The following is a 26,473-nucleotide window of genomic DNA, read 5'->3' on the forward strand; positions in this document are numbered from 1 at the left end:
TCTATTTTAGGAGTGATATCCCCAAAAATTCATTCTCAAATGCCATACTTGCAAATGGATATCCAGTAATCTATTTGCAAATATGTGCTGAGTTTACACACACACACACACACACACACACCTATCGATACCACACAATAACAAAAGTTATCTGGGGGTTTGCAAGTCAACAATTAAAACCATAAAACAAAGATGAAATCTTGTCCAGAATAAAACCAGCAGCTGACAGTAGAGTCAGTACAACAGATCTAAAAAGTACTGAAATAATAAGATTGAAAAGTTTCCTTCACCAAATAGCTGAACAGTAGGATTTCTGGATTTATTTGTTTTTTAAGGGGTATACACATGTATGAATGCTTTGTTGGACTGAAATTGGTCCACAACAGAAATATTGACTACTCTGAAAATCTCAGGTTATCAATTTTTTCCTAGAAAAGTTACTGGTCCTCATGTTCGCAAAGGTTGAGTCCTGCTAGATCAGGCCCAATGGTCCTTCTAGTCCAGAATCCTGTTCTCACAGCAACCAGGCAAGATGCCTATGGGAAGCCTGACAGCAGGACCCAAGTATAGCAGCGCTCTTTCCAACTTTTGACTCCCAGCAGCTGGTATTCAGAGGCGTACTCTGACCAGCAGTGGAGGCACAGCACTACAATGGGTTGGTAGCCAGTGAAAGCCTTTGTCTTATTCTCTCTTGAAGCCATCCAAGTTGGTGGCCATCATTGCCTCGTCAGGAAGCAAACTCCATAGTTTTAACTATGCACTGTGTGAAGAAGTCCATTCTGTCCTGAATCTCCCCACATTCAGCTTCATGGGACGTCCATGAGTTCTAGTGTTGTGAAAGACGGATAAAAACTTCCCTTTGCCTACACAATCTACTGAAAACTCAAAAACCAAAGTGAGGATGGGACATTTTTAATAGCTGCCATTTTTCTGCAATATTTGAATTCCGTCAAGTTTCTGCCTACACTGACATTATCCCTAGATAGATAGGATAGAATTCCTATTAAATTTTCTGTGTTACAGTTTAGAATACTGATTTAAACATCCTTAAAATATCAATGACTTCCCTTCTCTTTCCATGGTTCATTTTGCAGATCATAAATCCCTGCATATTTTACATATACTACTAAACCATTCAGTATTCCATTATTACATCCATCAAAACTTATGTACACTGTTGAATTTATCTTAATGCTGCCACCATTTTCAAGTGTACACAATTTCCCCCCATACATTCAATAAACGTTTTACAATCTTCTCTAAACGTATGTTCTTCTTGTTCTCTTATTCTATCTGTTAAATCCACAAACTGCACATATTCTATCAGCTTAAGTTGCCACATTATCCCTAGATTTTTAACTGGCTTAACTGTCAAGATTTCCTCCTAAGGAACTCTGGGAAATGGTGCTTAATATAGAATTTTGCACCAGATGTCCCTTTTTTAATATTTCCCTGCCTGCCAAGCACCTTTTACCTACAGCTCACGCCTCCCCCTTCACTGTTTTTATCCCTTCACACTTCCTGCCTTATGCTCCTACCTTGTTGAAAGTTCCAGGAAGAAGAGAGAGCCTCCCATCCATGTTCTGGCAGCAAACCAGGACGCCATGTTGGCCAAGTGTCACAACTACGCAGCGCAACTCTCCCAGTAAGGGCTGGGCCAGGGTCAGAGCGGTTTTGACAGCATCTTCCAGTGTAGATGGCAGATCTTTAAGAGTGGAGGAAAATTAGTCAGAGAGCATCAATGCCACCCATAGGGTTGGGATCCCAAGAATCATCTAGTCCAACCCCCTGCAATGCAGGAATCCTGCCCACAGCTATCCCTGGCTGGGCTCAAACCACCAACCTCCTGGTTAACAGCCAGACGCGCTGACCTATTGTGTGTACATAAAATCATCGTCATTGTCTTGACACTGTGGGCCACAAGCAGGGAATCTTTTTCCTAGGTAGAGTCATGGTAGGAAAAGTCAGCTAGAAGGGGCTAATGGTGTTGGTGGGCAGAGGAAGACCCAGTGACAGATGTGTTTGCAAGACAGCATGGTTCTGCATCAATAATGGGGAACCTGTGGCCCTCCAGGTGTTACTGGACTACAATTCCCATCATCCCCAGCCAACATGGCCAATGGTCAGGGGTAATGGCAGGTGTAGCCCAGAGCACACAGATTCCCAGCCTGGGACAAACAATACTAAGATAGTTTGGCCACAGTCTGACTCTGTATATAAGGAAGATACAGTATATTCCTAGCTTTGATAGAAGGGGGGGGGGACGACAAAAGCTTCCCAGCCTCCATTCTCAAAAGTGCCTCACCTGCCGGAACAGGATGTCCCAGGGTCCGGTTGATTGCTCTTAGTTCCCGTAGGTTGGGAGAAATGCAGGCCAGGGCTCTCCAGCTTTCTGAAAGGAATGGCTTAGAAGCCTTGTCCACATCTGTTGGCTCGTAACACACTTCAGAAGAGCATCAAATGGGGTTAGTCAATCTGACCCGACAAACGTGAATCATACGTATTCAATAATTCATCTGTCTAGTTTACAAACATTGTCTTTCTATTAAAATGTCCGGGGCAGTACCAATGATATAAACCAGCTTCGACATGGAGTTTTAAAGCCCAGACCTGTGCCTAGAAACACAGCACAAAAGGAAGCCTGGATGAGCCCTCCACTGACATTTACAGATGTCACTATTAAAATACAATGGTTAATTCCCTGTTCATGTTCACTTGAGATTTCATCACATTGCATTCTTAAAATGTTGATTTACTGTACAAGAGCTAAATGCAAAGAAAAAATATATATCATTGTCATCAAGATTTTATTTATATGCCACCCTCTCTCAGAACACAGGGCATTGAGCGTAGTAGTTTTTCTGCCGTTTGGAAATAAGCAGCAAAATAAGCCAGAGTGAGATGATGCTGGGAGCGTTCTCTTACTAGGAGAAGGTGGAAAGGGACGTAGCTCAGTGATAGAGCAGCTGCTTTGCATGCAGAAGGTCCCAGGAAATATCCACAACGTTGCCACATAGGGCTGAGAGAGGCCCCTGCTTGAAACTCGAGAGCTATTGCCAGTCAGTGTGGACAATGCTGAGGTAGATAGATGAAAGGTCTGACTCTATATAAGGCCACTTCCTATGCTCTGTTAACACAATGCATTTTAGGCTGTGCTTTGTGAGTGTCCCTTCTTACCTGCTAGGTGATGTTCCCTGGCAATCTGACAGACATACTGAATAGTGGACACGGGCACATTCCCATCAATGCACACGAGTGGGGCCAAGCACAGAGTCTCCTTAAACTTGGACACCTGGAGGAAATTGCATGAGAGACAGAGACAATATTGGCAATTGGAAATCCATGTTTATTCCAGGAATGAGATGTCCCTCTTTTCCTAAAGTAAAAGAAGGAAATTATGTGGCTGGGCATATTCCACTTGGCCAGGGCCTTTTGGTTGCTCCCACTGACATCGCTTTGCTGCGGATCCACCATTGGCAACACACCCAAGTCCCTTGCAGAAGCATGCAGCTCCAAATGTACCAAACTCAAAGGAAAAGAGGGACAAGTTAGTGTTGCCACGACTCAGCTTCAAATTCTGGTGGGATGGGTGGGACCAGCTGCTGAGTCATCTCCATAGCTTTAGTCCTGGTCTCAGAACCCCGATGTCATTCTTGAACTCTACAGCTGTGCCTTAAGATGATCTGTACATGTACCCTGAGTTATGCCATTGTAAGCCTTGGAAAAAAAGCTTACTTTCTTACTCACATGTAAGAAGCTTTGGGACTGGAGCTAGGACAAAAATGAACTTTTTGTGGATAGGAAAGTGATGGGGAAACACTATAAAAATGTGGGATGATTATGAGATGGCATATAGCCAACCTGCAAACAAATCAGGATGAATGCTTAGTAAGGAGCAGATATTGAGCCATCTTTGCACAAGCAATTCAAGATGCTCCATGACCAGGTCATCTGGGGCAGCCTCAGAAGAAGGTCACCAAGGTCTAGGCAGATGCCTTCCCCACTGAAACCTATGGGGCTTAGTTCTCAACAAACATGAATAGGATCCAACAAATCCAAGACATTCACATTATTTTAAAACAAGCAATAGAATGATATAGTCAATTAGAAGTAAGGCCTGTTGGTTTCAATGGGATATACCCCTTGGAGGATTGCAGTCCCAACCCTGCTAAACGAGTTAACTAGTGTAGACCTAGCCTAACATTTTGTCCAGCATCCTAGTCAGGGGTGGGAAACCTCTGATCATACAGAGGTTGCTGGACTGCCGTTCCTATCATCCCTGGCCACACTGGCTCAGGCTGATGGGATTTGTAGTGCAGCAGGCTCCCCACTCCTGCCTTTGGCTTTTCTCTCTGCTCCAGCAGCCTCTTGCATTCAGTGAAGGTAACGTTGCAACAGGTAGAAGCCAGCAGAAATTCTGAGGTGCTTTTGTTGCTGTGTTATTCTGTGGAAATCCAAGGGAATCATATATCATTTAATAGCCGTGCCTCCTTTTTTCCTTCCTTTCATAATGAAATGGGGATCGGAAAAAGGTGGAGAGAGGGTGGGAACAATGTCCACTTTTTTCCTTCCAGGAGCTAAGCTTCAGCCTTTCAAGGGTCTTGGTGATAAGTGGATTACTGGCAGGCATTCATACCTTCTTAACCAAACAGTATCAGCTGTTAAGTGCAGACTTGGTTTCCCCCCCCCCCAACAGGCTTTTTTTTAATTAATAGGGGAAAGGGTGGGGTTGCACCTGAATCACTCCTAATCACCCCTTCCATTAAGTGTCCCAAAAATATGCCTCAGCCACCAAGGAGGCTGTGTTTATCTGTGTTTCTACAGCTCAGCACATCCTAGAAACACAGTCTGGAAGCAATTGTGGGTGGAGGCAGCAGTGGCAGAAAGGTGGCTTTCATGCCGCCTTCCAGAATTACCCAGTTCTGCATTTCCCCTTTGTTTCCCTCCTAGGTACCCTGAGAAAATATCCTCTGCCCCTTAGGAAAGAAGAGGGCACCATAAGCAGAAAAGAGGCACAGAGATTTCATGCTGTACGCAGAAGGGTCTTACGTATTGCTCGGTGATCTGCTGGTGGATGTCCATGTCTCCCAAGCCCAGGGAGAGCTCTCCACTGCCTGTGAATACGGAACAATAGGTGGCTGTGTTGTGCCCTTCCAGTCGCAAGACACCTCTCATGTCCTCAAAGTAAGGTGGGGGGGAGACAAATTTAGTTTTCTGGCTTCCGGCGGCGACGCCATCGCCGGGTGGTCGAAGGCTGCCTCGGTTCCGAGGCGCCTTGTCCATCCCGGGGGTTAGGAGCCGCGCTACCGCAGCGCGCGGCTCCGTTTGGGGTGCGGGAAGAGCGTCCCGCACCCTGGGCTCCCCGGCTGTGCCCGCGGAGGCTCCGAACCCTTCCCCTGCCCCCCCTGTAAAGGGGGAGTGGGGGTGAAGGGACAACCGGAGCCGGGCTTCAGGGGACATGCCCCAACCGGGATGCAAATGCGGCGACAAAGCCCGCGGTGAGCGTCCAAGTTCTACCTGCGAAGAATGGAGCTAAAAACCCGGTGGTCGTGAGTAAAGATTTGGATTAAAAATCGCGCTTTTGGAACGATCCGGGGGGAAGGGGAAAGGTAGCCTGCCTCCCTCCCTTCGAGCCGAAGAATGTAACCAAATGAGGGTTTACTGCTACAGAACTGGTTTCAATGTAGCTAAAATTGACACATGAGACTGGCAAACTCTTTTTTCGGGCAGTTAACTAGAGGAAAATATCTCCATTTAAAGTTGCGGTGTTTGCGCTTCAGCACAGAAAAATGGCGTTGAACAAAGAGGAGAGCAGAAATACAACACCCACTTCCTCCTCCTCTGCCAGTATGCTGGGTTTTGTCCTTGAACTGGTATTGAACTCTGGACTAACAGATGAACAGAGACTCACTGCCTTGAAGGTGGAACTTGTTTATAGAAAAGTCAAAGTCTTGTGTGGGGATCTGAAAGGGAACCAATTGCCCACAGAGGAGGCTTTTAAAACTTTTGACACTTATGAAGAATGTCTTGCTAATGAGCTGAGAGAGTGGATGGAAAGATGGAGAGAACTGAGTGAGCAACTTCGGAGAAGAAATTCGCTTTTTGGGGGTGGCAGCCCCAAGGCGACGTTAAGATTTGTTATATCCAGTCCCCGGGGTGTGAGCTCGGGGGCCAGGGACAGAGAATTAAGGTATTTACAAGAAGAAAAGGAACGTTACAAAGAACCGAAGAAGCAGGGAGATGATGAGATGGACACCTCTGAACTCGTGGCAAGAAGAGACATGGACTGTGCCTGGATCTGTGGACGTTGGGAGAGAGAAGTTACACGGATGTTCAGTGCCGATGCCACCAGGAGAAGAATAATGGACAGAGGGGGTGTGGGGTGAAGTCTTAAACAAAATTTAAAGTAGCCTAACACGGCAAATCGAAAGTGGAGGGTGAATACTGTCAACAATATTCTGTTATATTTTTATTTGTATATGAAAGGAGATATTTCAAGTTTTTATGTTATTAGCAGTAATCTTAAGGATAGAAGAATTAGATTTGATGCGAGGAGCAAGATTAAGACTTAGATTAAGTTAAGAAATTGATAAGATTGAATTAAGAAGAACTAGGATGAGGTATTATTATGGTGATGTATTTACTAGTAAGGTGTTGAAAAGATAATTTGATGTAAATATATAATTGAACCAAATTTTTTTTTTTTTTTTTTTTTCAGAAGAAATGGTTATAAAATAGATTAAGGATATAAAATCGAAGGTGAAAAGGCAGGGGAAGTCAATGGTCAAGATATGGAAAAAGAAATTTTTCTTTTTAGAAAGATGCTATAAGAATCTTGATACCGTTTGTATTTGTCATATTTGTTTTGTATTTGTGGGTGTGGGTGAGGGTATATGTTGTTTGGAAAAATGCCAATAAATTCTTATAAAAAAAAAAAAAATTTAGTTTTCTGTTCTCTGCAGCTCATTCAGAGCAAAATGTGCACCAGCGCCTGCCCAGCTAGTGAATGTGCTTCCTCATCTGCATGATGAATCTGGCCTCTAGTTCAAGGAGACCTGGAATAACACCACAAAGCAAATGTTAATCCAGAAAGCGTCACATACGAGCAGACTGGGACAAGTAGGCACATCCCAGTTGCACCTGGGTCTCACTGATATCCATGGCCCTGGAGTATGCAGGCTTCTCAACTTTTCCCGGCTCATTTCTGTTGCCTTCTAAATCTGCTGCCTCAATTCCACATTCACTTTAGCTTAAAAGAGGAGTGATGAATCATACTAGGCCAGAGAGCCGCATTCCCTTCTGGACATCCTTCTGAGGGTCACATTCCAGTGGTGGGTGGAGACTGACACGACAGTGGGCAGAAAAGGGAATGTAAAATTCACACCTTTTGCATAGTAGACTGCTTTCTATACACACGCTCCTCTTGGTCCTCCATCCAGACAAGGAAGAAGAGCCATTGTCAGAGTTCGAAGACAGGCCTTGCTTACTCAGGGCTGTGACCTGGAGTGAGGCAGGTGTAGTCTGGGGAGAGTTTGGAGGGTCAGGTGGATCTGAGATTCCCCTCCTCTAACTTCCCTGCCATGGAAGGGCTATAGCTCCGTGGCAGAGCATCTGATTCGCCTGCATAAGGTCCCTGCTTCAGTCCCTGGCATCTCCAGTTAGGACTTAGATGCCCTGGAGTGCTTCTCCCGGTCAGTGCAGACAATACTGAGCCGCACAGAGTGGCTAGGGAAATCCAGCCAGATGGGTGGGGTATAATTAATAACATTATTATTATTATTATTATTATTATTGATGGACCTTTCCTCTGACTAGTTATGAGGCAGCTTCCTGTGTCCCTGAAATGAAGAGCTCTCACAAGGAATCTCATAGTAAGCAGAGGGTGGGTACCTGGGACTGGAATGGTGAAATTTTTGTGATCTGCAGTATGAAAAACAGCCACCCTGCTACAGATTAATTTAGAATAACCATAAGCTGCGAGCTACCATATGCTTGCAGTGGCGAAGGACGGACTCGGAATGCTCATCCTTCCCCATGACGGAGATAAAGAACGGGGTCTTCCCCAGACGACTTAAGCAATCTGAAAATGGAAGAGAAATGGAACAAAGCTGGATTACTGTATCTGCCAACAACCCTAGAATCTGAAAGTCAAAGTAGAAGCATTCTGGAGTCATCAGTCAGTGAAATATCTACTGCACTCTTTCTAATTTATATAGGAAAGTGCCTTTTACCAGGCCAAACTATCCATCTAGCTCAGGATCAATAACTGGTCTTCTGAACAGCTAGGAAATACCTGAGAGATGGCCTTTCCCTGCTCTTTACTGAGGATGATGCAATATAGGTCTGCATGTGAGGAGAGGTTGCAGTTTGAGATGGAGACTAAGAGAGACATAGCACTCTCAGACTCATTCTGTTTTGGCGGGATTCAAGTGCATACTGACAGATTCGAGTTGCACAAATATTGTTCTGCACAAAACCACTTCCCCAAAAGATTGGACTTTTGGCAATAAAGAACACACCCTGTGAAATATGGGATAACACTTCCTTTGATGCAACATCTTCAACCCCCGCCCCCCCCCCCGCCGCGAACAAATCAGAATGGATCCTCATTAAATATCCAACATTGTCTAATCTCCCTGCAAACAAATGAGGACAAATGCTCAATAAACAGGTCATGTGGAAGTGCCAGAAGAGTGTTTTGGGGTGCCGGCTGTCATTTGGGAGCAATGGACTGTTCCCACATTAGATCTCCAACTATTCTCAACCTGTATATTTGTAAATAAAAAGCAAATATCAAAAAGCACCAAACGACCATCCAATGACCTCCTTCCCAACAAACCTGGGGAGAGCTGAGAAGAAGAGTAGAAGAGTTTGGATTTGATATCCCGCTTTTCACTACCCGAAGGAGTCTCAAAGCGGCTAACATTCTCCTTTCCCTTCCTCCCCCACAACAAACACTCTGTGAGGTGAGTGGGGCTGAGAGACTTCAGAGAAGTGTGACTAGCCCAAGGTCACCCAGCAGCTGCATGTGGAGGAGCGGAGACGCGAACCCGGTTCCCCAGATAACGAGTCTACCGCTCTTAACCACTACACCACACTGGCTCTCTGAGACCCTGGAACTTCCTAGCTCGATGTGGGGGCTGAGCATAGCAATATGCTGGACCCAGTATCTCCCTGCAGAGAGCAAAATTAGAATGAATTACCTGCTAGATTTCTCCCCACACCACCGAACGACTGTCTCACTATTGATGGATTTGTCTGTCCTCCGGCCTGCAAATGCACAGAAATCAACAGGGCAAAAATGAGGTGTGCCTTGATCTTGATTGGCACCATTTCTTTCTATTTTCCCAGATGGTACCGTAATGCTACTGCTGTCAACACTGGCTCAAGTTAAACCCAAGTCCTCTGGAGACTATTCTACTTTATGTGATCTCATGGGACTGGAACACAGGAAGCCACCTTATACCAAGTTTAGACTATTGATCCATCTAGTTAGCATTGTCTACTCTGACTGGCAGCAGCTCTTCAGGATTTCAGGAAGGAGCTTTTTCCAGCCCAGTAAGAAGACACTAGGATTGAGCCTCAAACCTTCTGCATGCAAGGCAGGTGCTCTGACAATCACCTATGGTCTTTCCCCATCCAAAATGAGCTAGACTACAGCCATTCCTTACAATAAACTTATTTCTGACATCTGTTGAGGTTCCCATATTTCTTCTAGAAATGGAAAATCTATAAAATCCAATTGTCTACTAGGCCAACATTCATCATGGTTTGTACTTTTCTTCTCTGTCTCCAAGGATTAAGAAGTATTTTCTTAGTTAATTGTTCATTAAATAACCATCACACTCTTCCATTTCTGTCTTCATCCACTTGTCAGCTAATCAGAAAGGTGGCCAGACATTTGGCTAGGGAACTCTGCTCACTTTTATCAAAGAGGTGTGTTCGCATCACTTGGCATCAAATGTTCCACTAGATGACATAGGGTGAACAACTCTATTTATCAGCTTTAAACCCTCCTCTTTTTCCTCACTCCACAGAGTTTTCATCACTTATTATGGAATGTTTTTATTTCTCTTAGCTCATGGGTCCATGTGTCTGATGATGACAACCATCATTTTTATCATAGCAACACCTGTGTGACCCATAAGAAGTGGCTGGGAGGCAAGTTGTACCACACCTAGGCACCACAAGACAGTGTTAAGCTGCTGCCGCTGCTGCTACCTGCCTATGGAAAAATGCTCCCTTCTTTCCTCCTGTAGGGCGCTGGCATCTCTGGCAGCAGGAAACAAGTAGCTTACTCTCTGCATTGCTGTGGTAAATTGCCAGACAAATTGCTGCATTACAGTGACACCGCTACATGTGGCCAAGGGGTGGTATTGCAGCCCCCAGCTTAGCATGAATCAGGTGGGGGAAAGGGACCAATAGGTTTTTGCCTGATCCTGTACAGTGGTACCTCTGGTTGCGAACGGGATCCATTCCAGAGGCCCGTTCGCAACATGAAAAGAGCACAACCTGAAGCGCCATATCTGCGCATGTGAGCGGCATGATTCGGCGCTTCTGTGCATGCGGCAAAACCTGGAAGTAACCCATTCCGGCACTTCTGGGTTCAGCGCGTTCGTAACCCGCAGTGAACGCAAACAGAGGTATGACTGTAAACCTTTTGCCTCTGAACCAGTTTCTCAGTCTAATCCAGCCTTCACTAATCTGGTACCCTCCAGATGTTTTGGACTACAATTCCCACCAGTCCTCACCAACATGGCCATGTAGTCCAAAACATCTGGAGGGCACCAGATTGGTGAAGGCTGGATTAGACTGAGAAGGCTAGTCTAAGCAACATGTCACTCAAGTACATATTCCCAAACACCATCTTATGAGACATGTGTTCCAAAACTGCTGGTTTTACTTATATGTCAATAAATCTTAGATCTACCTGTTTCTAAAGTTATAGTTTAATGGTATGCTTCTTACGATATTTCATAGTGTTTTATGTAAACCACTTAGAGGTTTTTGTTGATTAGGTGGGTTATCAATCTTGTTAAATAAATGAATTATTGAGCTGCTCTCTTGGGGCAGACAGACATACCTGGAAGAAGTAGTGAGCTAGGGCTTTTCTATTGCACCCTGAAGACTGCTTCATTTCTCCGATGACACAAATTCAGCCTTCACATCAACATCATATACATCTGTATAAATCCTCAGGTGGCCCGTTTCTATCTGCCCAGATCAGCCCATTTCTAACTACCTATATACCTGTTTGATTGCCTAACACCTTTTAGGCTTGGTTACCTGCCTGGGCAGTACCTGCTTGTCTCCAGAATGCCAGCCCTTATACTTCCTAATAGTCTGGAAAGGTGACATGTGAGCTCCTTGCATCCAATGAGATTTACAGCAACAGGCCACGTAAGGGTAAGGAAAATGCAGCTGAAATATTGCTAAGTGCAATTACCACTAGTGTTGCATCTCTTGCCTTGGCTATGAAATCAACGTTGATGCCACCAATGACCACCTGAAAGGAAAATTGGGGGGGGGGGGGAGAGAAAGCCATCAGCAGAGGTCTCTTCCAAAGCCCTTCTTCCAGGAAATGCCCACAAAGCCAAGGCTGAGGAACCTGCAGCTCCCCAGACATCATTGAACACCAGCTTCCATCAACTCTGACCTTTGGCCATGGGGATTGGTTCTTAGAGGTATTGGAGTCTAACACCATCTGGAGGGCCACCGTCTCCCCAGCCCTGCTCAAAGCAGAAGGCAACCACAGTTTTTGCAGTGCCACCAAGGCAGTAGAAACAAAGGAGGGTTATTGAGTCCTTGGTGGGCTAATAATGATCAACACTTGGCTTGGTGGATCAAAAGTTGTGCAGAAGCTGATCTAGATACACCCCTCATATTAACGAAAGCTTGGTGTGCAGTTTATCAGACAAGAGAAGGAAGAGGTATGTTTCAAGCAGATGCTTGAAAGTAGTAAATTCACAGCAAGGACAGACAATGTGGTGGCATCTGTTGTATATATTGTGGACTTCAACTTCCATCAGCCTCAGCCAACATGGCCAATGGTAAAGGTTGGTGGGAGTTGTAGTCCATAACATGGGGGCACCATGTTATCTATATGTGCCTCACATTATGTTGCATTTTCAAAGTCTTTCATGGGCCACCTTAAGAGGGTTCCCTGAAAGGCAGTAGGAGCAAATAAATCAACTTCATCCGCAGAAGAATGGTCAGTGCATTTCAACCAAAAGGTTTTCCTTAGGAGCACTAAAACAAAGTACATATTAAAAAAGTAAATAAATGCAAAGCCCAAATGCAAATTGTAAATATATTAGTATATATATTAGCTCTTTTTCAGTTTGAATAGAATGCTTTAAATGTATAATTTTTTAAGATTTTAACTGTAATTTTTTTTTCAAGAGAAAAGATTATGATTGAATGATGTATGTATAATTTATTTGACTTTGTTTTGATTGTTTGGTTGTATGTTGGTGTTGGTGGATGTTGTTAAAACTTAATACACTGTAAAAAGATATAAAATAAACAACCTCCAGAGATAAAGTACAAAATGATTGTCAAATTGCATTTTTTAAAACTCTCAAGATAGTCACTGTCCAACATTCATGCAACATCAGACAGCTGATAAACAACTCAACATGTTTGCTGGAGGTTATGTTTGAGTATCCATTTTAAAACATGTGTTGTTTGTGTTAGTGCCCCTGCGGATGGCCTGTGGTTGAAAAGGCATTAGGCATTCCTACCAAAATAAGTTACTGCTTTTAAAAGCACTTCCTTAAGGCATGCCTCTTTGCTCTTCTAGTTCGATGACTGCAACATTTGCGTTTCCAAGCAAGCATCATTGTGACAAAACAGACATTCTGTTTTCATCCATGATTGGTGTACATCATAAACTGGCATCAGCGAGGAGTTTGTCTAGGTGACTTTTAAGATCTCTTCATTTCAGCTCCACGTTTGTGACTTTTTGTGTTGTTTTACCTACACTGAGATTGTCTACATTTGAGAAAAAATATTTTGCAGGGAAGCACTGCTTGTCTTAGAGAAGGCAAAAGTGGTGGCTGACCTAAAGACCCTCATTTAACATACCGTAGTCTAACCACCAGGTAAGCTTTGTGCAAAGACATCCGAATGAATGCTCAATCATCACATTGCCTGGAGGAGCCCGAGGCCAAGGCCGCAAAGCCATGTGCTGCAAGGTTAAGGTTAATGTGGAAATGAGCTGCAGCAGCCAAGCTGTTTCTCTCTGAGAGACTGGTGACCCTTACGGAGCAGGCCACTCACCGGTCTTGGTACAAGAGATACATTTTCATTTTGAGGCAAGTCGTCTCTCCAGCCCGGGGCTCTTTGTATCTTGTTCAGGGCTACAGCTATGCGGCTGCCCACCCTGGCGTTGTTCTTGATCAAGGCAATATCTGATATGAGGAAGGGTATGATGAAAGGGAAATAAAAGCAGAAGAACCCAAGAACTAAAAGAAAAGTGGGTGTAAGAAACTGGTGCAAAGATCCCCCTCTATTTTAATTTCCCAGAATGATGCCAATGTAATGTTGCTCTGGGGCAGTGTAAGATTCCCAGAAAGTATGGAGAACATTGGGGGGGGGGGATTATGCAATTGAATTTTGAGGAGGGGAAGTAAGAAGCGAGCATTTTCAGGAAAGGATACTGGATCTAAGTGACTCCCCACTAGATAACTTGTTTAGCTTCTGCAATAAGAAGGGTGTAAGCTCCTTTCCTGTAATCCTTTTTTCCCTGCAAATGTAACAAGAGCAATTTGGATGAGAACCAGTAATTTTATATTTGTATATGAGAAGAGCACAAATAAATCATCTTTCTAGCCATAAAAGGGGGAAAACACATCAGGTGGCCCTTTCTATGCTACAAACTTAATGCATTGATTATCCAACGTGAGCTCAGCTCAGGCTTTTAAGTGGAGGAACTTGATTGGAGAAAACCTGCCCCTGGAGGGCACCCACTGGCTGGAGCTTGGGTGTCAGAGGCTGCAGGGATCGGTGGACAACTGCCACCCCACCCACCCCACCCCACCCAGGCTATGGAAGGCAAAAGGAAGACAAACAAAACAAACCCAGAACATTTGTGTTATGAAAAATTATGAGATTTCAGCAGTAGCTTACGGGATATGCACTGATTGGAAATGAAACAGTGTGGCTGCCCCAAAACTTCTGCAGACACCAGCAGCATTCAAAATGGGATCAAGTACGACAGCTCCAATAACACCATGAGCAGAAATCGTTGTGAATGAGCCATGAAAAAAGATGCCTCTATGGGGGCCCTGACTCTCCTTGTACAATCACAACAGAGGAGGAGGATTCTTACCGAGCCTCTCTCAAAGCCTGCTGGATTGCTTCTTCAATAAGCTGTCCTGAAGCAGCTTGATCCTCAGGGCAGGGCACTGCAATCAGCACTCCACTGCCCAACTGCAAATTCAGGGACCTGGCTGAGGAAGAAAGGTCACTAACTGTGTTGCTCTGCTGAATAACTATCAACAGGTGGCAAAGGTGGCGTCACAAATTTCATCGCTTATAGATGTATATGCATGTGCTTGCAATTTGTTTCTTTATCCAGTAGCCTCTGGTGTCAACTGCTTTCCACCCAACAAAGTTTAATGCAGCCGTCACTAACTTGGTGCCGTCCAGACGTTTTGGACTACAACTCCCATCAGCCCCAGGGAGTGCATAGATACATGGGGGCAGCCACCCTTTTTTCTGTACAATTTCCCTGGAACGAGCGGCACGTTATGACATACAGTCACTTCCTGGACCATTCTGAAAGTGATTTTACCAGCGCAGCATCCTGCTACTCAGCAGCTCCAAGTCAAATCAGAATGTTTAAAAAAGAAATAATTATAAATAATTATTTCCAATCCATGCACAGAGCCAAGAGAGTGAAACAGGCATATTCACTCTAAAGAGCAGATTGAAACAAGGTGGCCACCCACCACTAACTTCAGTAGGTCCAGGCAGTGCTTTTTTTCTAGAAAAGAGGTGCAGGAATCCCCACCTTTTTTGGACAGACAACCCTAGGTTTTTGAGCTTCTTTCAGCAGAAAAAAGCCCTGGGTACAGGGGGCTCTTGTCACTTGGGGTGTGAGCAGTTGCCAGGGCCGCTGCCCCTGCCATGCCTCAACACCAGCCCTGCTGTTAAGAACAGGATACCGAAAACAAAAGACGACATCCAAGGATGGAAAGGAGCATGTGGGACAGATTTGTCCTGATCCCATGCGCATTTCTTCAAAAGTAAACCCAACGGACTACAATGGGCTTTGTTCCCCACTATGTGTGCAATGAACTGCCGCCTCAGGGAAACTGAGAAGCTCATTGGTTTAAACTCAAACACTCCATTCTCAAAAAGCACTTTGTACCATGGGCAGCTCACCAATCAGCTGTGCAGCATCCTCCTCGTTCTGTACATGATATGGGGCCTGGAAGCCGCTCTGATGGCAGAAGAAGGCTGGGAACTCTCTGGAGTCTCCAAAGGTGGCCACACAGACACCTTGAGTTTCCTGCAGAGGTGAAGAGCAGGAGCAAAACGAAAAGATGTGATATGAAAGCAAAAGCCATCTTTGCTGTGCTATGGACCAAATCACTTACCACACTTCAGAATTAAATGAAATTTCCACGATCCCAGGTCAGACCATTGGTCCAGCTAGCTCTTCACTGTCTGCTTCAATGGACAGGTGTCTTTCTTAGATTGACTAGCTGAGGGCCCTGCTGCCTGGAGATGTCAGGACTTAGGGACTTTTGCACCCATGACACAAGCTGCATCACTGAGGTACAACCCCTCCCCAAGCAGGAAACCTTTACCACTCTCATACAAAAGGATAAAATACAAGCCCTTTCCTCCAGCTCCATCGACTTGACAGAATCCAATCTCATGAACTAGAAGCAGCTAGCCCAGGCTTCCTCAAACTCGGCCCTCCAGATGTTTTGAGACTACAATTCCATCATCCCTGATCACTGGTCCTGCTAGCTAGGGATCATGGGAGTTGTAGGCCAAAAACATCTGGAGGGCCGAGGTTGAGGAAGCCTGAGCTATCCCAACAAATCTTTCTTGTTTTGTCTTTGAATTGTGTCTACAACCTCAAAATATATACATTTTAGTTGCTATAATCTCTATAATGCATGTGGGCTGCCTGTGGCTCAGGGAGGTATTCATTGCAGCCCACTGTGGGTACACAAGCCACCCAAGAACTTTTAAAATAAATTGGGTAAGAAAGTTTCAAATCAATTTAATACTTTGGTTGCATAGAAACATTTATAAAAACAGATAATTTGCCTCCTTCACCTCCACTATGCTAAAAAGAGGGATAGGCATATCTGTCAGTTTCAGTTTCTCCTTTTCCCAATGTTAAGTTCAGTTCCCCACATTTCCACATAAGTTTGCACTTTTTAAAGTTCTTGTGAAAGTTTCTAAACATTTTAGTGCAAATTACATTCACATGCAATTTTGCTTAATATACAATTTTTTGCAAAGCAATGTTCCCTAACATTTTTGTAGGTTATTTTCACTAGCATATGCATACTTTGCCCCAGTATATGCTTTATTGTTTGTACACAATACATTGCAAAATTTGGAGAAGTGGAAATTCTGAAAGCTGGCTGTGTTTTTGTTTGCATATCGCTTTGGAAAGTATAAATTATGGAGTCTTGCCTTTAAATGTGAACTTTACTTCCGGCTGGCGACGCCATAGCGGGTGGTCGGGGCTGCTTCGGCTGCGAGGCGCCCGATCCATCCCGGGGGTTAGGAGCCCCGCAACCGCAAAGCGGGGCTCCGGTTGGGGTGCGGGAAGAGCGTCCCGCACCCTGGGCTCCCCGGCTGCGCCCACGGAGGCTCCGAACCCTTCCCTTGCCCCCCCTGTAAAGGGGGAGTGGGGGTGAAGGGACAACGGAGCCGGGCTTACGGGGATATGCCCCAACCGGGATGCAAATGCGGCGACAAAGCCCGCGGTGAGCGTCTTAGTTCTACCTTTGAAGAATGGAGCCAAAGGAACCCGGTGGTCGTGAGCAATTAATTTGACCAGAAATCGAGCTTTTGGAACGATCCGGGGGGAAGGAGAAAGGCAGCCTGCCTTCTTCCCTTCGAGTTAAAGAAGCTAACCAATTTGAGCAACTGCTGCTACAGGACTGCTACAATGTGCTTAAAATTGATACATGAGACTGGCAAACTTTTTTCTTGGGAAGTAAATTAGTGGAAAATATCTCCATTTAAAGTTGCGGTATCTGCGCTCCAGTTTAGGAAAATGGCGATGAACAGAGAGGCAGGAGTAGAAATTTGATACTCACTTCCTCCCCCTCTACCAGTATGTTGGGCTTCGTCCTTGAACTGGTACTGAACTCTGGACTAACGGACGAACAGAGGCTCACTGCTTTGAAGGTGGAACTGCTGTACAGGAAAGTCAAAGTCTTGTGTGGGGGTCTGAAAGAGAACCAATTGCCCACAGAGGAGGCTTTTAAAACTTTTAACACTTTGGAAGAAAGTCTTGCCAAAGAGCTGAGAGGATGTCTGGGAAGATGGAGAGAAATGAGTGAGCTACTTCGGAGAAGAAACTCGCCTTTTGGGGGTGGCAGTCCCAAGGCGACGGTAAGATTTGTTATATCCAGTCCCCGAGGTGTGAGCTCGGGGGCCAGGGACAGAGAATTATGGTTTTTACAAGAAGAAAAGGAATGCTACAAAGAACCGGAGAAGCTGAGAGACGACGAGATGGACATCCTGGAGCTCGTGGCAAGGAGAGTTTTGGACTGTGCCTGGATCTGTGGACGCTTGGAGAGGGAAGCCACAGGGAAATTCAGTGTTGAGGCCACCAGGAGAAGAATAATGGACAGAGGGGGTGTGGGGTGAAACACTAAGTAAAATTTGAAGTAGCCTGTCATGGAATTTTGAAATCGGAGGGTGAATACTGTCAACAATTTTTCTGTTTTATTTTTTGTTTGAATATGAAAGGAGATATTTTGAGTTACTATGTTATTAGCAGCAGTTTAAAGGATAGAAGAGATAGATATGATATAAATGATTGGTGAAGATTTCAATGGAAGAAGAATTATGATGAGATATTACTACGATGATGCATTGTTAGTTAAATGTTGAATATATAATTGTGTGTAACTATATAATTGAATTTGAATTTCAGGAGAAATGGTTATAAAATAGATTAAGGATATGAACTCGAAGGAGAAAGGGCAGGGGAAGTCAATGGTCAAGATATGGAAATAGAAATTTTCTTTTTAAAGAAAAGATGCAACAAGAAAACTTGACACTGTTTGTATTTGTTTTATCAATGTATTTGTTTTGTATTTGTTTAATTGTAGGTGTGGGTGTGGGTATATGTTGTTATAAGAAAAAGGTCAATAAATTCTTATAAAAAATAAATAAATGTGAACTTTATCAAATTCTCCACTATCCCTGCTTCAGAATATCAGAGTTCTGAGCAGGACAGCCATGAGAGTAAACTATCCAATGAAATATGGGAGTAAATTCTACGTGAAGCTGGAATGACAGAACTGAGAAAGGCCAGATTAACCAGCCTTCTGTCTCTTGTTCCTTCCCTCTGTACTGCATTTGTGGCTCCTTACCAGATATTCCAATGTCCTGCCAATATCCAGTATAGACTTCACACCTGCAGAAATCACAGCAACTGGAGTACGGCCTAATTCGGTCAGGTCCGCACTCACATCCAAAGCTGAAAAGGACAGGGAGAAAAGACTGAAAAGACAGTTGCCCTGCCAAATTTCATAGCCACCAAAATGGGCAAACTGGTGGGGGTGGGAACCATCATAATTCTGTATTAAAGTAACATATGAAGTTGCCTTATAATGAGTCAGACTATTGGCTCATCTTGCCAGCACCACCCATTCTAATTGGCTCTGGGTTTCTATGGTCTGAGGATTCAACTTCAGCAGAGCAATCCAAGAATGGTGCATTCTGTGTTGCCACCAGAGGTGAAATGGGAAAGTGCCACCCTGCCCTTTCACCGCCACCGTCCCTGCTGAAGCCTCCCTTACCTGGGTCATTTGGCAGCATCCACAAAGCAGCAGTGGCGAGATCTCATGGACCAAATGAGAAATCATGAGACTTTGTGGTATTTCTGTGAGATCTCGGCACTGCTGTTTCTCCACCGGTAGCAGAGGGGGTGGGGTGGGCAGTGCGCCTGCAGAGGCACTGCTTCATGGGCTTCTACTGCCTGAGGCGGCTGCCTCAGCTAACCTTATGAATTGGCCGGCTCTGGATTAATTCTATACATGGCTACTCCAAAATAAGTCATGTTGGTTTCAGTGAAATGTACCCAGTGCTTTTTCCCCCGGGGGGGGGGGGTGCATTTACTGTATTTATTTTATTTTATTTATTTTCCCCGATTTGAACTCTAAAATTGTGATTTTTCTTGAGTCAAAATGAGAGTACCCCTAAACATTTTTTGGGGGGGAAGCACTGAGTGTACCCCATGGCAAGAGTGTATAGGATTGTAGCCCTAAACGAGTGAATGCATTTAACCCGATGTGTTTCAAAGTAGCAACTGAAAGGTGTGTGGGATGGATCAGATTTGAGACTGTGCTGTATATGAATTGGGGAGGGTGTCCTGGCTCTCACCTCTAAAACAGAGAGGAAGCAGGGTAGGGAGGGAAGAGTGTGGAGAAATGCCATTGACTCAGAGGTAGCCAATATGGTGCCCTGCAGATGCTGCTGGACTATAACTCCCATCATCCTTGTAGGCTGAGCTTATGGGAATTAGCATCTAAAAGTACCTGTAAGGCCCCAAGTTTCCCATTCCTAGATGAGATCCATAAAATGGTAGGTGGTTATAGGCCAAGGATTTATATATATATTAATATAAACAGCATTTAGCATTTAACCTCTGGTTAAAAAATTAAAACAGCATTTGGAATTTAACTTCTAGTTATAAAATTAATTCTCTTACTCTTCTCTCCTCCGCGGTGAACCCCTCCAATTCCTCCTGTCACAAATACAGGGATCTTTGCTTTGTGTGCCACAATCATGGTTCCAGCCACAGTTGTACCACCAGACAAGCCCTGTGTGGAACAGCCAGTCATAATCTAGATTGCACAAGACCCTCAGCAAAGGAGTGCTTAGATCCCAACCCTCTCATATCGTTCCACCACTGGGCAAAATACAGCAATGTAAACCAACCTGGGTGGCTCAAAAAGGAGATTAGGCAAATTAATGGAGACAAGGCTATCCATGGCTACTAGGCATAAAAACTGTAAACTACAGGGATGGGGAACCTGGACCTAATTAAGCTTACTAGGTCACCCCATTTGGCCCGCAAGTAACTGCTTGGGTCACCCTGCATGATGACCTCTGCTGGGAGAGATTCAGGGGAAATATGTCTGTTAATTCTCGACCTCTCAGCAGCTTTCAATACTATCAAGCACAGTATCTGGGGTAGGTGGCACTGCTTTGCAGTGGTTCCAGTCGGCTCTTCTCATGTTCTTATGTTATGTTCAGAGATTATGTGTGCTCTATAGAGATTTGAACTAGGGGAAGATAAGAGAAAACGACCCACCCACCCCGAGAATTCAGTGCAATACCTGACTGAGAATGTAGGGAAGATCTCTCCGAGACACCTTCATTGTGTTTCTGCTCTTGGCCAAAGTCTCAAGCTGTTCATTCTGGAGGCCCACGTGGATGCGACCACTTAAAATGCCAATAGTTGCCGGCACAGACCCATTTGCTCTTATTATTTCTTCTACCTCTCTGGCCATGCTGGTGCATTGCAAGCAACACAAAAGAAAAAGAAGGCAAAATAAGTTGTCATGGTATTAAAAACTGTACTCCATCACCCAATCCCTCACCACACCCTCATTTACATTTCCTTTCCTTTCCTTTCCTTTCCTTTTCCTGTGGCTCCTCTACATAATCTGATGCCTAACAAATCTTGGGTTAGTTTTAATGGCAATGAGGTTCTTGCGTATCAATTTATGGCCAGTTTGTCAGCACAGGGATAAATCAGATATGGGGAACCCTTGGCCTTTCAGGTGTTGTTGGGAGTACAGTTTCCATCATCTCTGACCATTCTGCAATGCTTACTGAGGCTGATGGGAGTTGGAGTCCAACAACATCTAGAGTGCCACAGATTCCCCAATCCCTGCTCAAAAATGTAGGTGGAATCTGGGATCCCCACTGTCCTAATAGCCCTGCCTTTAGCCAACATAAAACCTATGCCTTATGAGGAACGGCTTAGGGAGCTGGGTATGTTTAGCCTGGAGAAGAGAAGGTTAAGGGGTGATATGATAGCCATGTTCAAATATATAAAAGGATGTCATATAGAGGAGGGTGAAAGGTTGTTTTCTGCTGCTCCAGAGAAGGGACACGGAACAATGGATTCAAACTACAAGAAAGAAGATTCCACCTAAACATTAGGAAGAACTTCCTGACAGTAAGAGCTGTTCAACAGTGGAATTTGCTGCCAAGGAGTGTGGTGGAGTCTCCTTCTTTGGAGGTCTTTAAGCAGAGGCTTGACAGCCATCTGTCAGGAATGCTTTGATGGTGTTTCCTGCTTGGCAGGGGGTTGGACTGGATGGCCCTTGTGGTCTCTTCCAACTCTATGATTCTATTCTCTAGTATGTCAAGGTTATTGACCAGTGCTATTTTTCTAGAAAAAGAGGTGCCGGAACTCACCATTACCCCCTCCCCTGTTCTCTTATAATGGCAATGGAGCCCACCTGAGAGGTGCTGGGAGTGAGTTCTGGTGAGCTCCAGCTGAAAAAAATGCCCTGGTTTTATCTATTCTGAATGGCAATCTGCATAGAGAGAAATCATTTGGTGTAGCCTTCCTCAGATTGTACACATTCCCTGATGCACTGCTTTTCTAATTGCAATGAACTTTTTTCCACCCAGAGGAGTGTTCAAGCATGCAATTCCCTCACTTGCAATCTGCAGTGGTACCTTAATCCTAAAGAGACTGTGCCATCTGTTCATTTGCTGAGCAAAGACTGCCCCAGATAGCCTTATCAAGCTTCACTACCATAAAAAATGTATGTTTATAAGAATATGAAGCAGGCTTAAGTGGGTCCTACTCTGCACGTATATGTTTATTACTTGGTGACTGCAACTTCAGGCAATAGCTAGAACTTTTGAAGCAGCCATCAAAGGTCAAATGTAATTGACAGAGCTGTCATTTTTCCTGATGACCACAGCATTGTTACGGGGTGGCCCGGGGGGGGCGGGGCTCTTGTGGTGAGTCCCATATTTTCTGCCACTTCCATTTTCTTAAAATTTTCCCCAAAAGCCACTCACCCAGTGGCTGGGTACAATGCAAAATGCATTATTGGTGAACACCCCCTGCCACTCAGCCACCACGTCAACTTCCCAGGGATGTCTACATAAATTAGCATAAGCAAATTCTATGTAGATTTGTGTCAGGGACCTATGCCCCAAGTCCTTTAAATATCTAGCAATGCCCCTGACCTGGTGACCCCATAAATAGTCCTTTTCAATGAAGGCAGTTCATGAGTTCAGTTTAGCTGCAGATCAACAGGCAACGAGATGTCAGGAGAGGTGCGTGCATTTGTGCATCAGTCTCTGGCCTAGCCCAGCTTACAGCTTTTGCTGTGCTATAAAATTAAAGTCACTGCCTACCTCAGATTCTGGGGATATGGCATGCCGTGTGTAATGATGGTGCTCTCCAGGGCAACGACAGGCCTCCTGCTGTCCAGGGCCTCCCTCACCAAAGGATGGATGCAGAAGTCGCTGCCTAGAACAAAATATAAACACTGTCGATATCTAATGGGAAAGTGTGACAATCAAGGCAGGACTTTGGGGCAGGAGTCCAGGGCCTCAAAGAGCAGAAGGGCTCCAAACACAGCAGGGCTTTGCTTGCATTTTGAAATGTAAGTGAAGTAACACACATGATCATTTAAAGAGGGAGCCCCTGTAAGGCCATTAAGGGTGCAATCCAAACTCTGGTGAACAGCAGCTGGGCTTAATGGAATGTGGGAACCACTGCCACATCTGTAGCCCCCACCACTTGCGCCGTCCAAAACAGAAGGCAAGGTGGGGGGGGGGAATGTTGTACTTTTGCTGCACCTGCTCAAGGCTGCCATAGCAGAAAACTCTAGTTTGGGGTCATTGCTACAACTTGCCAGTAGCTTGGGATCCAGTGGGTCCTTGGCTAGCTGAAATCCACCCCCTGCCCTCCTCCCACTCCTGAAATGCCCCATGGAGGGGGGGGGGACATGTGCCAGCTACCACCTGTGGATAACCTCAGTGGCAGCTGCTGCCAATGTGTTGTTTTGTGAGGGTGCAGTCGGGGGTTCTGAGGTAGCAGAGCCACTCCACTGGCAGAGCCCAGCACAGCCAAACAGAGGAACACTGTGGCCTCATCCAAACCCCCTCTAGTACAGTTAGGTATTTTTAAAACTACTGCACAACTGCTCATGATGTGTATCCTGAACTACAAAAACCCTGCGTTTGTTTTGTTTTGAAAGCGGATTTGTTGCATTAGGATAGTGGCAGACTTTGGGCTCTCAAATTCGAGCAGCACCCTGTGCAACACTAAAATTTGGTGTATGCTCCCCCCCCCATGCTCCATTCTACAGCACTGTTGTGGCGTCCCCTGCAGCGCCGTGCTCCATGCAGCCAAACTAGCCGCGACTGCCTCTGAACTAGGGTGTCAGAGAGCATCAATCCACTGCAAATGCACAAATTAAATGCTCCGGTGTGCACTTGAATCCACCCTGCAAAATAATGGCAGTCTGAAGGAACCCAGACTGATGATGAACTATCACGCGATATACATGTATGCATGAACCAGCCTTAATATTGCACACAAGGGTGGCATAAAAAAGAGAATGTAATCTCTTCAAGAAACACTCACTGTTCAAGTATCTTCTTATTTGGGGAGCACGACAAGCCACTGAAGCCACTCGGCCTCCCAAGGTAAAGGCAGGTTTCAAAATCATTCTTTGATTGAAGAGAAGGCCAATTCATGAAGACCAATGCTGTCAAAAAGAGGGTCTGAAAGGAGCAAAGTTTGTGTCTGTTCTCAGACTTTCATTGACTTGCAAGCTGGTCCCTTCCTTATCATTTATTTAGGCATTTATGACATTGTACCATCAACATCATGCCCTTCAAAAGTGGCTTCCAATGTGTAGTCCAAGACCACAAATCAACCCATCAATTTATAAAACTGCATAATATTCATGATAAAAGGAAAACTAAGGGAGAATGGAAATGACACAGAACCTCAGATTAAACAAATTTCCCTTTACAAAGTTTTCAAATTTTGTGTGCTAGACACTCTGATGCGAAATACTAAAAACTAAATATCAACTAAGTTTACTTTTCAGGCAAATGCAGTTTGGTTTCACTATGAGTCCTTTAAAAAACTGTCTACACTTTGTTTAAACTAAGCAAGAGTCACCAATGTATTTTTTTAAATTATCTTATGCTACTCTCCTGAGCAAACCCTGCATTCTTAATGATAGGACCCTCATTTTTATTTCAGGTTTCGCCCAGCTGCACCTTTGATTCTTCCCACCCTCTTAGCAATCTGATATTTAACTAGCATTGGCCTTTGACAGCAGAAGAAGGTGGCAATGTGTCTGGTTCCTTACCTCTACGAGCGCGCCTTGTTTCCACCATATGCTGACTGAACTTTCCATATGACCAGCGCTGCAAGAAGATGAGTCTGTTGGGAATTGCAACAGACTGATCTTGGCTCCAGCTGTCCTGCATTCCAGCCATGGACTCCACGCCAAGCAAGTCCATTTATCATTAACAGGATAAAGCAGCTGGCATTCTGGAACCGCTCTCTGCCTTGGGGAAAGGGAAGGCTGTTGTCAAATTGGAGAAAACATCTGTGATCTCCATGACTTTTGGTGCTTTTCCATGCTCAGCACTGTCGATTTCATGTATCTCTCTGGAGAAGTCAAAGCCAGTTTTGGATAACATTTCAGAGTTCCTATGGTGGTTTTAGGCAAGAGGACAAAACATGCAATACAGCAGAAAAATAGTGGTTTTGCCATTTGCCACCCCAAATCAGGTAAATTTGACAAAAAGGGAGGGGGTGGAATCTGAGATTAACACAGGCTGCACTCTTTGAAACTGCCATAGCTATCAGCTGTGATAGCTCTGATTGAAATGAGCCCCTTTCTCCTAAACATTGCTCAGCTGTTATGCAATGTTTATGAAGTCCTCAGTTTTGTTTCATGAAAAAACAAACAAACTGTGCATGCCTATGTCTCAGGGACAGATGGGGCTGTGTTGTGTTCAAGGGTCGCAATTCAGAATAAGTAGAAAGCTGTGCCATCAAAGCACTGTTCACTTGTTAGGCTGTGTGCATGTGTTATGGTGAGAGAAACATGTGAATTAAATTTTGTATGCAAATAGTGTGTAGATGTACATACAGTATATGGATGTGAATGAATAAGTGTGACAGTGGGGGGAGTGGATTGAGAGAAGCCATTTTACACACAATACACATCTACAAATGTTTGTAGGTCTCCAATTATATTCTCCTGTTGTTATACCGTACTTCTCTTCCCAGCTGTGCAACTTTAAAAGGGTAGGGTACCTTTTAACATTAATCAGCCACACTGGATTGCTGCCCTCCATTGTCAATACATTCTGTATTACAATGGAAAATTAAGAGTCCCATGTTACAACAACAGTTCTTTGGATTGCACAAGACCTTAGATTGCCCAATTTTGATTGTGATAAGTTATATACCAAAAATGATTACAACAGATGGAGGAGGCATGGGGTGGATGATGAATCTCCTCACACATTAAGCATACCTAAACATGTAAAGGGTTACTAAAATGAACGTGTATTTGAAAACATATGTAAAGATCACTCACTTGTTTTTTTGTTTTTGTTTTTCTTGTTTTGTTATTCTGTTCCTCTCACTCATTACCATGTTTCTGGTCTGTATGAAAAAGAATAAGTGGGCACAAATATATTAAAAATGGCAACATTCAGAAACCAGGGACACAGAACATTGGGGTACCCTAGGACACACTGCTGCCGAACTGAAAGCTGCCATTTTTCAACGAAGGGACTTCAAAGAAATTACTGAATTGTGATCAAATGATCTTTACTGCTACAAATTTTTTTTTTTATTTTTTTTTTTTTGAAGCTTGGTGGTGCTGTGGGTTAAATCACATAGCATAGGGCTTGCTGATCAGAAGGTCAGCGGTTCAAATTCCCGCGATGGGTTGAGCTCCTGTGGCTTGGTCCCAGCTCCTGCCCACCTAACAGTTCGAAAGCACATCAAAGTGCAAGTAGATAAATAGGTACCGCTCCGGCGGGAACGTAAATGGCATTTCTGTGCACTGCTCTGGTTCACCAGAAACAGCTTAGTCATGCTGGCTACATGACCCGGAAGCTGTATGCCGGCTCCCTCAGCCAGTAACGCGAGATGAGCGCCGCAACCCCAGAGTCAGACACGACTGGACCTAATGGTCAGGGGTCCCTTTACCTTTACCTTAGTTATTAGTATGAATTA

The 26,473-nt window shown here is 44.6% G+C and overlaps 1 protein-coding gene across 2 annotated transcripts in view; it reads right to left on the bottom strand.

Moving 5' to 3' along the window:
* The window catches only part of LOC117054436 (pseudouridine-metabolizing bifunctional protein C1861.05-like), a 31,088-nt gene extending 6,137 nt beyond the window's left edge, over positions 1-24,951 (bottom strand). The window contains exons 1-17 of one of the 2 annotated variants that reach the window (XM_033163255.1): positions 24,582-24,951; positions 23,843-23,982; positions 22,606-22,720; positions 20,556-20,730; positions 19,925-20,036; positions 18,585-18,691; positions 15,391-15,517; positions 14,333-14,453; positions 13,662-13,747; positions 13,282-13,412; positions 11,447-11,506; positions 9,204-9,270; positions 7,986-8,080; positions 5,050-5,178; positions 3,178-3,292; positions 2,306-2,443; positions 1,539-1,705 (exon numbers count right to left, since the gene is read on the bottom strand). In XM_033163255.1, coding sequence (XP_033019146.1) covers positions 1,539-1,705; positions 2,306-2,443; positions 3,178-3,292; positions 5,050-5,178; positions 7,986-8,080; positions 9,204-9,270; positions 11,447-11,506; positions 13,282-13,412; positions 13,662-13,747; positions 14,333-14,453; positions 15,391-15,517; positions 18,585-18,691; positions 19,925-20,036; positions 20,556-20,730; positions 22,606-22,720; positions 23,843-23,927 — 1,830 coding nt within the window. In that variant the 5' untranslated portion in view covers positions 23,928-23,982; positions 24,582-24,951. The remainder of the gene's footprint in view (positions 1-1,538; positions 1,706-2,305; positions 2,444-3,177; positions 3,293-5,049; positions 5,179-7,985; positions 8,081-9,203; positions 9,271-11,446; positions 11,507-13,281; positions 13,413-13,661; positions 13,748-14,332; positions 14,454-15,390; positions 15,518-18,584; positions 18,692-19,924; positions 20,037-20,555; positions 20,731-22,605; positions 22,721-23,842; positions 23,983-24,581) is intronic. The other variant, XM_033163254.1, reaches the window with a different exon arrangement.
* Between the last annotated feature and the right edge of the window lie 1,522 nt (positions 24,952-26,473).

The sequence above is a fragment of the Lacerta agilis genome, chromosome 10, assembly GCF_009819535.1.
Source record: "Lacerta agilis isolate rLacAgi1 chromosome 10, rLacAgi1.pri, whole genome shotgun sequence".
NCBI classification, from domain to species: domain Eukaryota; kingdom Metazoa; phylum Chordata; class Lepidosauria; order Squamata; family Lacertidae; genus Lacerta; species Lacerta agilis.